The sequence below is a fragment of the Sebastes fasciatus genome, chromosome 21, assembly GCF_043250625.1.
Source record: "Sebastes fasciatus isolate fSebFas1 chromosome 21, fSebFas1.pri, whole genome shotgun sequence".
NCBI classification, from domain to species: Eukaryota; Metazoa; Chordata; class Actinopteri; order Perciformes; family Sebastidae; genus Sebastes; species Sebastes fasciatus.
In genome coordinates, this window is record NC_133815.1 from 11384521 (window position 1) to 11397949 (window position 13429).

Below are 13429 nucleotides of genomic sequence, written 5' to 3' on the forward strand. Positions count from 1 at the left end.
TATTTTTATTTTGCCATATTATGGCATATTTCAGTGCTGTAATACAAGCGCATTAAGAGAAATCTGCATGTCTTTTACCTCAGTATAGCTGTTTTAATCCATTTGTTTTGAATTAAAGCGTATAAGAAGACTATATTGCTTTATGGGGCAAAGAAATGCACTAGAATAATATTTAAATATAGTTTAATTTAAATAGAATTAAATTAAATGGGATAAGATAGAATAAAATGGATTGAAAGTGGCTAAAGTTGTGGCATGTGTAAAATCATCAGTTTTGTACTATCTGTTTATATCATGTTTATTTTTGTTTATAGCTTATATTGTATATTGGTGGAATTTTTTTTTATTCTTATTTTATTCTAACGTTTTTATCTATTCTTTTGTTATTATACTGCTTATTTGCACCAACAAAACCAAAGCAAATTCCTTTTGTCTAACCCAGGTCTCTTTCTCTGCTGCAGGGCTGTCTGTCTGTCTTCACGACGTTTTTACGACAGTGCCGTGTGCCAACCCGTCCGTCGTTACGGAGTTGAAGTGCGTCTCTCTGGGAGCAGATATACCGGCTGGGGAGAGAAACGCAGCAGCAACAACAGAAAGGAAAAACATCTCGGGCTCGTTTCCCACCTGGACGACCTCCGAGCACCGAGCATCTCTCTCAGTAACAAACAATTCAAGCAGAAAACTCGATGTGGAAGCTGGGCTGAAGAGAGAAAAGGGCCACGCTGGAGGTGGACGGCGACTAGCTGAATCTACCAAACCGAGCAGCTCGTTGGAGTAGCTTTAGTAGCTTTAGTTGCCTCCCAAAGCGACGCTTTAATAAAGGAAGGAGCAGGACACATTGAGGAGAAAATGGACTATGATTTTAAAGTGAAGCTGACCGGAGAAAGAGAGCGAGTCGAGGACCTGTTTGAGTACGAAGGATGCAAAGTGGGAAGAGGCACCTACGGTCATGTTTACAAGGCGAAGAGAAAAGATGGGTGAGTTGATGATCAGCACCAGCAAGGCCTCTATGAGCCAGTGAATCACTACACCAGCCTCCTCTCTCTCTCACTGTAGTACATGTTAATTACTCTGTTTCTCCTCTGCAAGGCTGGCTGCACATGAGGCATGCTGCTAGAGATTTATGTAGAGAAATAAAGGAGAAATTAGTGCAAAATGTACCTGCACTGTCAGGATGCTGATGAAGCTTCACTAACATATGCTTCACCATTGTGATGGTGGCTTCCCTTTTTGTGACACTTCTAAAGCATCTATTTTTTTTCCTGTGTTGTTGCTCAACAGCATTTTATTTAGTAAAAAGTAAGAGCCTTTTGTAGGTGATGTTGGTGAATGTTATGCAGCAGGCAGGGAATGAAATTAGCACCTGCCACCTGCCAAATAGCAGAGTAAATGTTGGCTGTGACAGGTAGAAAATTCAGTTTGAGATTTATGTAGAGAAATAAAGGAGAAATTAGTGCACATTTGACCTGGATGCAGATGAAGCTTCACCATTGTGATCCCTTTTTGTGACACTTCTAAAGCATCTATTTTTTTTTCCTGTGTTGTTGCTCAACAGTATTTTTATTTAGTAAAAAGTAAGAGCCTTTTGCAGGTGCTATTGGTGAATGCATGCAGCAGGTGCATGAGCAGGCACTTGGTAATGGTGTCAAGGGGGGGTTGCTTTTATCATACTCAAGGTAAATGTCTTTACACCAACTTATAAGGCTTTGTGTGAATGATTAAAATTGTTAATTTGTAGAGGAATCTGGCATAAGAGCTGATTTTTGGATATTTTTAATATAGTCCTGTTTATGATAAAATCTGTTCTCTAACATGCCTATATTTTCGTTGATTTCATGCTCTTTTGTTATCCTTATTACTCTTAACCTCAGCCCACATGCATTCCCTTTTTTTGTGACGTTAAAACACTTCTAAAGCATCTATTTTTTTTCCTGTGTTGTTGCTCAACAGTATTTTATTTAGTAAAAGCACACAATTTACCTGCACTGTCAGGATGCTGATGAAGCTTCACTAACATATGCTTCACCATTGTGATCCCTTTTTGTGACACTTCTAAAGCATCTATTTTTTTCCCTGTGTTGTTGCTCAACAGTATTTTTATTTAGTAAAAAGTAAGAGCCTTTTGCAGGTGATGTTGGTGAATGTATGCAGTAGGCAGGGAATGAAATTGGCACCTGCCACCTGCCAAATACAGGCTAAATGTTGGCTGTGGCAGGTAGAAAATTCAGGTCAGCAACGCCTCTATAAGCCAATCTCACCAGCCTCCTCTCTCTCTCTCTCTCGCCCTAATACATGTTAATTACTCTGTTTCTCCTCTTCAAGGCTGGCTGCAGATGAGGCATGCTGGTAGAGATTTATGTAGAGAAATAAAGGAGAAATTAGTGCATTTACCTGCACTGTCAGGATGCTGATGAAGCTTCACTAACATATGCTTCACCATTGTGATCCTGGCTTCCCTTTTTGTGACACTTCTAGAGCCTTTTGCAGGTGATGTGGTAAAAATGCATGCAGCAGGTGCATGAGCAGGCACTTGGTAATGGTGTCAGGGGGGGCGGGGGGGGGTTGCTTTTATCATACTCAAGGTAAATATCTTTACACCAACTTATATGAATTGTGCCATCACCCAGGAGGCTGCTTAAAATTGTTAATTTGTAGAGGAATCTGGCATAAGAGCTGATTTTTGGCTATTTTTAATTTAGTCCTGTGTATGATCAAATCTGTTCTCTAACATGCCTACATTTTTATTGATTTCATGCTCTTTTTTGTCTGTATTAATCTTAACCTCAGCCCACATGCATTCCCTTTTTGGTGGCTTTTTTGCCATGTCACGAAATAAGGGGAGGGAGACATGCAACAAAGGTCCCTGGCTGGACCGGAACTTCCATAGTCAGCACCTTAAACCCGAAGGACACTAGGGCGCCACCCACCTTCATTTCTAATCCTTTTATTTATTCCCCTTCTCCCTACTGTTTCTAATCCATGAAACTGTGTCTGGACCTGGGGAGTAGCTTGAGCTACCAGACCCCATACTAGGCTCGGACATACTGGCAGCCAGAACCACACAAAAGATCCTTAAAGTGTTTAAAGACGTTAGTGTTCACTTTAGGAGGCTCCTGTTTATGAGCTAATTTGTGCTGCAGCAATTGGACGAGGCCTAAGGAAGCACAAAGCATGAGTTTATGAGATGATTTAGGCCAGGGGGGAGGGAGGGGTTATAACCAATTCATTCAAGTGCGAGCCAGTCCCTGTGCTCTGCTCTGTTTGTCCCTCGCCAGCTGCCAGACAGGGCCTACTTCCTCTCCCCATGTATTGTTTTGAGCCACAGAGGTGAGCTTGATTACACAAATCTGGAGGTAATGCAACTCGGCCTCTTCTCGGTGCCCCTGTGCCAGCTGCCAAGTGACCCCCCTTTATGTTTCTGTGCAGACAGCTCTCAGGGGGCTCGCAGTCTGGTCTGGTTTGGTGTTGATGTTGCTCTGCCTCTCTCTGTTTTTAGGAAGGATGATAAGGACTACGCCCTCAAGCAGATTGAAGGCACTGGCATCTCCATGTCAGCCTGCAGAGAGATTGCAGTAAGAGCTACCTGGCTTACTTTGTCCCTTTTTGTTTGGTCTCTGTTCAACACCCTCATGCCAGTCCTAGGTGACTTATGTAATAACTGAATCACCTTCACGGAGTAGCTTTTGTAAAGTACGCAACAGACATCAAACACAAGAGCTAGAAAGAATCACATATGAAGAACATGTATATTAGTGTAATGCATACAAAGGGTAGAGATTAATATAAATTATGCTCTCAAACATCATATGCTTCAAAAAATGAGTCCTTTGTATTGTATTGCATTCAGTTGTACAGGTGATATTGTGTTTGTATTATTTATGGTAATCAGTACAGTAATTTCCCCACTTTTAGCAGTTTAATAGCAGCATTACCTAGAGCAAATTGGCTATTTGTCATTCATGATTTCTGCCGTCAGTCCTCTGAGTGTGTTTGTGTATTGCAGCTGCTGCGGGAGCTGAAGCACCCCAACGTCATCTCACTGCAGAAGGTTTTCCTGTCACACGCAGACCGCAAAGTATGGCTGCTCTTCGACTACGCCGAACATGATCTCTGGGTAAAACGCACGCACACGCAACACACACACTGGAGCTGCATGGCATGACCTATCAAACATACTGGAATATTGTCCAGTGAATATGCCAATATGAGCGGGGAATGCATGTTAGGGGTGTAAGAAAATATTGAAATTATTAAGTTTCGTGATATTATGTTTTGCGATACTTTATCGATTCTCAAAAACACTGTAAATTTTTAATTAATAGTTTACATGCAAAGATTAACTCAGTCAATACTTTTGCAAAGAGATGTGCCCTCTTAGTGCATGTTTCCTCTCAAAGTAGTGTTGTGATGTTAGATGTTACAGGGACAGTGATAAATGCAAATGCAGATCTCACTCTTCTGATTGCATAAAAAAGTTTATTTTACTCATTGTATGCATGTGGTGGTGTGTTCTTTATACTATAACAGTTTTCCCTGAAATTAAATTTTAAAAATCGCAATATATCGCCTTCCTTACAGTATCGCAAAATATTGAATCGTAACCCCTGTATCATGATACGTATCGTATTGCCAGATTCTTGCCTAGACACAGCCCTAATGCATGTTGATAGTTTCTGTGTAATTCATTTTTAATGATTTCTTTATTAGTTTAGACCAACACACATCCACATACTGCAGGTTCCCACCCATTTATATGAGTTTATGTGGGTTATATATTTGTATGCCTCGTGCTGTTCTTTTAAAATGAGGGACAAAGGCACAGATGCATAATTACTCATAGTACTGATGCTTATATATACTCACATTCACCATCAGCCAGTTGTAAGGAAGGAAACTCAAAATGGTGCTAATTATGCATTGCTAAATCTCATTAAAACACACACACACCAAGAAGTATTCAACATTTGGTAGTCACCCTCATTACACTTGGCAGGCTATCAGAACTGAGTTAAAATGCCATTTTCTGCCACAAAGCTGCAACACTCACATTCCCCTCCCAAGGAAGTGGAAACACACGCCACAAGCATCAGCCTTACTCATCTTGCCTGTAGCGTAAACTTACATTTGTGACCATATAAATGTGGCAAAAGCACAAAAAAAGTATGGATTGTAGTCTATGTTCGCACACACACCACAATTTACTATTATCTTGTCTTTCCGTAGCACATTATTAAATTCCACAGAGCGTCCAAGGCCAACAAGAAGCCACTTCAGCTGCCGAGAGGAATGGTCAAGTCTCTGCTCTACCAGATCCTGGATGGCATCCATTACCTCCACGCTAACTGGGTCCTCCACAGAGACCTTGTAAGAGGATTGGGGAGGAGAGGAGGGGAGGGGAGGGGAGAGGAGAGGGGAGGAGAGGGGAGGAGAGGAGAGGAGAGGAGAGGGGAGGGGAGGGGAGGGGAGGAGAGGGAGGGGAGGAGAGGAGAGGAGAGGAGAGGAGAGGAGAGGAGAGGAGAGGAGAGGAGAGGAGAGGAGAGGAGAGGAGAGGAGAGGAGGGGAGGGAGGGGAGGGGAGGGAGAAAATATTTTGGTAGAAGGGAAAACAAGGCAGCAGTTGATGAGAGATTGGAAGATTGTTATTGGGCAGAGAATCAACCAAAGGCATGTGAAGCTGCGTCAGTGTTGAGTTGTGGCTCATAACTTACTAGTTTCACATGCTTTAAATGTTTTTAGTGTGTAAATGAGTAATGATTGTTAACAGGTTTAAGTCGATTAAAGAAGATTAGCATGCATTTTTCATATACACTTTTTCTACAATAGTCTATGTTATAGTTGCATTAGTGGACGGTTATTACATTAGCAGTTATTGTGTTCTGAAGGAAACTTACAAGCTTTGTTTCTAATTTTGCATTTGGTTCTGTAAAATAATAATTCAAAATAGTCCCAATTTAGTCTCAGGGTTTTAACAGATTTTACTTGTTTGACTGGAAGGCCAAATTATCTGCCTTTTACATCCACTGTGATATGGAAATGGTTTCTCCTGTGGGATGCAGTGTGTATATTATGTCCACTAGAGGGCAGCAACATAGAGTTTTGATTACACACCGCATGCAGTTACCCACAGAGGAGCTGCAGGTCTTGAAATGACTGAAAAAGCATTGAATTCAGAAAATGTAATTGATTTAAAAAAGGCTTAAATATAATTTACAAAAGCCTATTTTCTCATGCCTGCTGTAGGCACAGTTTTTTTTTTTATATAAAATGCTTTTGTATCTGATGGTTGACTGTTATAAAATGGTAAAAAATGAATGTTGATCAGTGTTTCCTAAAGTCCCAAGATGACGTCCTCAAATGTCTTATTTTGTCCACAACTCAAAGATATTTAGTTTGCTGTCATAGAGGAGTAAAAAAAACAGAAAATATTCATATTTAAGAAGCTGGTATCAGAGAATTTTAACTTCTTTAATTAAAAAAAATCACTCAAAACGATTAATCGATTATTTAAATAGTCGGCGATTAATTTAATAGTTGAAAACTAATTGATTAATCGTTTCACCTCTACTTGTAAAATAAAAATGGTATTATTATGACAATATATTTTGTGTGCAGGAGGTTCAGCCAGCGCCATCAGACCTGTAATAATTACTGCCACTAATGCTAAATACAGTAGCTACTAGGAAGCTCATTGTCAAGGGTTTATTTTAGTAAAAATGTAAATGATTAATCATTTTTACTTGTTAATTTATCCAGCTTGCATTATATTGTAAAGAATTGTTATTATATTTTGCTGGAAAGTACTGAGAATGTGATATAATTCTAGGCCTGATGTTCCCTACTGGTTACCCATCATACTTTGACTGGTATGACTGTGAAACGGGTATCAAATCGCATTCTATGTGGTCTTAAAAAGTCTTGTGAACCCTGCAGAAATCATGGTCTCAACAACTGGGCCAAACAAAGCTGATTTAATTGCAGTGGTTTTGCTGTAATTTTTTGAAATGTTTGGATTGTGGAAGCATTTCAAAATCTGTCTCTTTTCCTCAGAAACCAGCTAACATTCTAGTGATGGGGGAAGGGCCGGAGAGGGGGAGAGTAAAGATTGGTATGTATAATGTCTCCTTTTTAAATGTTCACAGTTATTGTTTAAGTTTGCCATTACGTTACTGACTGTGATGTCTATTCTATTCTATTCTGCAGCGGACATGGGGTTTGCCCGTCTCTTCAATTCACCGCTGAAGCCTTTAGCCGATCTCGACCCTGTGGTGGTCACCTTCTGGTACAGAGCACCTGAACTACTGCTGGGGGCTCGGCACTACACCAAAGCCATCGGTGAGAGCCGTGCATCACCATCTGTCTGTGCCACTTCCCACGTGTGATCAGCCAGTTCTTCTGACTTTAATGTGTGCTCTGCTTTTCCCCTTTCAGACATCTGGGCGATTGGCTGCATCTTTGCGGAGCTGCTGACGTCTGAGCCCATATTCCACTGTCGCCAGGAGGACATCAAGACCAGTAACCCATACCACCACGACCAACTGGACCGCATCTTTAACGTCATGGGCTTCCCTGCTGGTGAGAATCCACTGCAGCCAGACTCAGAAAAATAAATCCCCAAATTGCTTTGAAAGGGGATGTATTGCTTGTGACATCTATCTATCTATCTATCCATCGATCTATCTATCATCTTTATCTTATCTCCGTTCTTCTTATGGCATTTTTTTCTCTCCAATTCTTGGGAATGTGCCAGAGTATTTGCACATGGCACAACACCTGCCCTTATATAGTGTTTTGGGGAATTATCATTATCTATGCTAATAATAAACAATCGGTCACACGCCTCCAATTTACGATCAAGTGGGATTCATCGTTCAGCACACCTGGGTAAGAGCAGATTTGGATGTTTAGGATGGTTTGGTGCATCTGGAGTTGACTTCTCTTAACAGAAAATTAAGACAAAATATAAGAGAATATTACTGCATGAGGCCCAATGTGCCTCTATTAATGCTGTTCAGTTGCTATTATACCAAAGTGTCTCAGTGTGCTGCGTTGCCTTTTCAATGGAAAAATGCCGTGGAAGGATAAGCATTTTTTCCGTTCCTAGCAGAGGCAGATTATTTGCCCGGTCTTTTCAAGCTCCTTTTTTCTCTCCAGGCGGTACTGTGGTCTGTTGGCTCTGAACACCAATCCACTGACACGATATATGAAGCCAAGTTGCAAACATAGAAACTTTTACTTGCAGGGCTACATTTGGGCCTATATTTTCCAGTTCACTTAAGCTGCTTCTGATCTTCTTTTTTTTTTTTCCTTCTACCATCTCTGCTGCTCTGGTTGTGTAACTCACCAGTCTGTCTGATGGATTTTTGTTTTGATTCTGCAAGACAATCAACCCTTGAAGCCAATGTAAATTGTATAAAAACTTGCAGAAGTCATTTTCAGTTATGTTAACAGATCTTAAAGTGTAAGTCAAAACCAAAGCTCAATGTTATGTAACAAGAGGTTGTTGTGGGGAAATCATGCTTAAAAGACTGTAATCCAGACCCTACAACCCAAATAATCTGTTCTTGAAGGGGAAGGAGGGTGTAACGTGGTGTAATCCTGCCTTTCCCTCATTTGACAGATAAAGACTGGGAGGACATCAAAAAGATGCCAGAACACTCCACGCTGATGAAAGACTTTAGAAGGAACACGTGAGTACCGCTGTCCTAGTTTTCTGAAAGATCAGAAACAAAGTTAAAGCAAAAAACAAAGTGCTATGTCTGCTGGCAAAAAAATACATTTTTGAGTGTTGTACACAATTCTTACTTAACCGTGTAATAACTCTGCATCTTCATGTTCGGGGTAATTGCACTGAAGGCGTGATATTAATATAATGCACTCCTTCTCCATCCCAGATACACAAACTGCAGCCTTATAAAGTACATGGAGAAACACAAAGTCAAACCAGACAGCAAAGCATTCCACTTGGTGAGTTAAAATGCCTCGGGAATAGGGCGACTGCATGTAATTTGCATAACTTAGACATTATAGTGCAATTATAATAGAAGCTATAGTTTTGTTCTCAGTGACAAATGAAGCATGCTTTGTCATTATGCCACTTCTATTAATGGTCTCTTGTTTGAGGCTAACATTGTGTGAAATTCATTAAAGCTGCAGAAGCTGTTGACCATGGACCCCATCCGCAGAATCACATCCGAGCAGGCCATGCAGGACCCCTACTTTCTGGAGGAGCCGCTGCCCACCTCTGAGTGAGTCACACACACACACACACACATACCCATACCTACAGTTCATCTATCTTGTGCTACTCCTTGGCTACCGCGTTGAGCAGGTCCCTTGGCTAATTAGCTCCAGGTCAGGGGAATAAATGTCTAAAGTTGACAAGCCTCTTTGTGTTTTTTCCTCCAGTGTGTTTGCAGGCTGCCAGATTCCCTACCCCAAGAGGGAGTTCCTGACAGAGGAGGAGCCGGAGGACAAAGCAGACAAAGTAAGAAATGTGCGAAATTCTGTCTCACTACAGTCATACAGAAATATAATTGCAAAGAGGTAGTAAATGTACACATACAGTCGATGTACACGTGTTCTTTTTGTTTTTTGCTATTAGAAAAACCAGCAGCAGCAACAGGGAAACAACCACACAAACGGGGCGGGGCACACTGGTAACCCTGACAACAGCCACGCCCAGGGTCCGCCTCTGAAGAAAGTGCGAGTTGTCCCGCCCACCACTACCTCAGGTGGCCTCATCATGACCTCAGACTACCAGGTAGGTCTCCCCTCCCTCCCACAGTTGACCTTTTTGATGAAAATCTAGCTCTCTCATGTTAGCTTGGCATGTCTGTTGCCCGGAGGTGGAACCAAGTCATTGTTTTGCAAGTCCCAAGTCCTAAACTTTGAGTTTCGAGTCCTGAACAAGTCATAATGCACTCACCAAACTGAGTATCTGGCGCTCGGTAACATAACATTAATTCTTCATGGTTTTCTCCTGCAACTTGAATAAAGTGTAAGATAATCAAATGCAAGTCACAATAATATTCACCAAAGAGTCCAGAGTTCAACAAAAAAAACACAACTTTTTGGCGATTCAGCAATAATCAACAAAAGATAGAAATTCAGTTTGTTCAGATCGTCTTCGTAAAAAAAAAAATCAATAACGGTTCTCTCAAAAAGTAAATAAACCCAACATCTCTGAAGCTGTCGGAGTTACCTCCGGTACCGGGCAGTTGATCGTCTTCGTGCACACACTTTTTAAATAACATACTTTTTAATCTTTGGGCTTCGGCAAAGGTATCAAGTATTTTCAAGTCAAAAGGCTCAAGTCCAAGTGAAGTCACGAATCACTGGTGTTAAAGTCCAAGTGGAGTCGCAAGCCCTTTTTTATTTTGTCAAGTCAAAAGTAAAGTCATCAAATTTGTGAGTCTGACTCGAGTCCAAGTCATGTGACTCGAGTCCACACCTCTGTCTGTGCCTAATGTCACAACCTGTAAATCTTTAAACCAAGCCGTCACTAGTGTAAAAACTGAGGTAATGTTTTGAAGCTGAACCGAAGTGTAGTTGATAGTATGATTTAATGAATACAGTATATAATGTTGTGGTTTTCTTCCTCCCTGCAGCGCTCCAATCCACATGCTGCCTACCAGAACCCTGGACCAAGCACATCACTGCCCCAAAGCAGCATGGGATACTCCTCTACCTCCCAACAGCCGCCCCAGTACTCCCACCAGACCCACCGCTACTGAGACACCCCTCCCACACATTTGTACATACACTTATACTTACACACACATATATATATATGCATATATATACATATATATATGCATACACAGCCCTCACCATGCCCACGTGAACGAATGTACTGAGGGATGTGGGGATTTCCAAGGCAACAAACTAGCCACACCCCGCCCAACAGAGGGCACTTTCTCTGCAGCAGTCTACACTTCTTCAAGATAACACAACCCCAGTATTAGAGACACCGCTTTAGAGCAAAACCTGATGGGTGAAACACGAGGCGGGTGGATGAGAAGAATGGATACTGTGGTCGAACCAGCCAGGAGAAGATGGCTTGGTTTGGGGGGGGACACGTGTTAATCTGCTGTGATGTCATCTCCTCCCCTCTTCTTCTCCACCTGTCTCCACACCCCCACCTACCCCAGCCAGTTACCCTCTTCCCGTTGAAGCTTGGATGAGACTGAAAGCTGCTATGTGACTGCCAGCGGTGACAGATTCCCTGTCCGACTGTCCTCCTGTCTGTCTCTGTCTGTCTGTTTATCCGTTTGTTTTGTGCCCTGCGAGGGCCTCAGCTGGGGACTGAACTGAGCTGCTGTGAAGCATGCTGGGAGGATGTGGAGCCCCCCCACAGCTGTGGTGTTGAGAGTTTTTATTCAGAAAGGACAACAAAAAAAAAGATGACAAAAAAAAGATTTTAGTAGTTTCTAATTTAATCTGTTTTCATGGTTTTGTTTTCATGGTTTTGTTTTCATGGCGAGTGTGGCAAAGCAGCTTGCGCAGGCTGCTGTGGGTAAGCCTTACAACATGATGACAAAACCAACCAATCGCATGGAGGATGGCAGACGGAACATGCATTGTACTGTATTGTATTGAAATATTTTACATGAAGCAAGTATCCTGACAATAAAAGTGAAAACATTGATATTGTTAATTGTGTGTATGTGCAAGCAGCTGATGACCGATGTAAACTGATTATTCCCTTTTGCACATTTAACGACATCTTTTTTCTTTTCTTTTGCCATTTCTACTTCACAACTATTTCTCAAGAATTCAGATAAATCGCATTAGCTGGCAGGAAATGTGTATAAACTTGCTGGATGAATATTTAAAGGTGACATCAATCTTTGCACTTTTAACAAAACCCGGTATCACCGAAAGCTCACTACATTTTTCTATTTTTTTTTTTAGACCATGTAGTCCTTTACTCATTATGACTCTTTGACGTATGTTATTTTAAGACGGCTGCAAGAAACTATCATTTTTTATTATTGATTAATCTGACAATTTCTTGGTGAATCGATTATAATTTTGTCTTTAAAACATGAAAATATTGTGGGGGAAAAAAGGCCATTACGATGTCCGATCAACAGTCGAAAACTTACAAATATTGAAATTACATTCAGAATCTGAAACAAGAAAATGTTTATACAATTATAATATATTGTCAAAATTGTTGCAGATTGAGTTTCTGTTGATTTATTAATTGTTTCAGCACTGCTATTTATGAAATCTGCAAGATTTCTGTCACATGCACAGAATATAAAGTCCAAGTATGCCAAGATAGTCAGTCTAAACTGCCCCACTTTGTAACATAGTCACATACTGTACACATGTATGCTTTGGTATTTATAGCTAAATCAATTATATATGTTAAACTGACAGCTGTATAACAAATGCAGGCTGTGGCTTCCCCCCTTGTCCAGGAATAGAAGTGCATTTTCAATAATGAAAGTCCCTTTCCCTTTCTAATGGACTAAACCAAGTCTACTCTCTGCTCCCTTTCCCTGCTTTGATGACCGTCATCTCCCTCAGACTGTTTTTTGTCTACAAACACACCTGGTAGAGTAAAGCACAGATCTAAGTATAGCCAGTCCTCTTATTGAACCTCTTCCTGCAGGATGCTGGCCTATTTCAGTGTGTTATACAATACTATATCCCAGCTCATTTCTCAGCATCACTGCCTCAAGCATGCTTCTAAGTCTAACCCCCTAAAAAATCTCTCTAGCTCACAATTGTTCTGCTATTACTCGTTATCTAAATAGGTCTTCAAGATTCAAGATTCACTTTATTGTCATTTCATTGAGTATTTGCATACACAGAAGGAAACAAAATATTGTTTCTCCCGGCTCCCGTCAGTGCATTAAAAAGGATAGAATAAATAAGTATTAAAATTAACATACCTAAAATATAACAATAAAAAAATAAAATAAGTAAATGTTTCAGACACAATTTCACACAAATTGCAGTCATACACCCAATTTGCAGTCATGTTTTAGCAGCAGAGAAAAGTGCATTTATGTCCATAGTAAAGTTTCAAGATTCAAGATTCAAGATGTTTATTGTCACGCCGGTTATACAGGTACAATCGTGTGAAATGCTTTTTGCTGGTAAGCTCTATTAAAATAATAAGTTATATTCCAATTATAAAAGGAAATACTTTAAGTTATATTACAATTACAATAAGTTATATTGCAATTACAATTACAAATACTTTAAGTTATATTACAATTACAATAAGTTATATTGCAATTACAATTACAAATACTTTAAGTTATATTACAATTATAAAAGGAAATAATTTGTACAAGGGCATATTAAGAACATATACATCAAGAACATATACAGTATATACAGTATAAGATTTATTTTTGTGTGAGAAGGTGTCGTATGAATCATATATCTTATCTATTTAAAAGAACGTGCTG

At 40.4% G+C, this 13429-nt stretch overlaps 1 protein-coding gene across 3 annotated transcripts; it reads left to right on the forward strand.

Annotated features, from left to right (window-relative positions):
* The first annotated feature begins 507 nt into the window (after positions 1–507).
* Positions 508–11646, forward strand: cdk8 (cyclin dependent kinase 8). Of its 3 annotated transcripts, none has more exons than XM_074621481.1 (13): positions 508–977; positions 3497–3572; positions 4004–4114; positions 5224–5364; positions 7047–7104; positions 7200–7331; positions 7428–7571; positions 8617–8686; positions 8891–8963; positions 9147–9244; positions 9405–9492; positions 9601–9759; positions 10607–11646. In XM_074621481.1, exons 1-13 carry the CDS (start codon positions 850–852, stop codon positions 10730–10732), a joined length of 1404 nt encoding a protein of 467 aa, XP_074477582.1. In that variant the 5' UTR covers positions 508–849; the 3' UTR covers positions 10733–11646. The 3 variants fall into 3 exon arrangements, with proteins under 3 accessions (XP_074477582.1, XP_074477584.1, XP_074477585.1); XM_074621483.1 differs by having other exon boundaries at positions 521–977; positions 9405–9483; XM_074621484.1 differs by lacking the exon at positions 508–977 and adding an exon at positions 2560–2582.
* The last annotated feature ends 1783 nt before the right edge of the window (positions 11647–13429 follow it).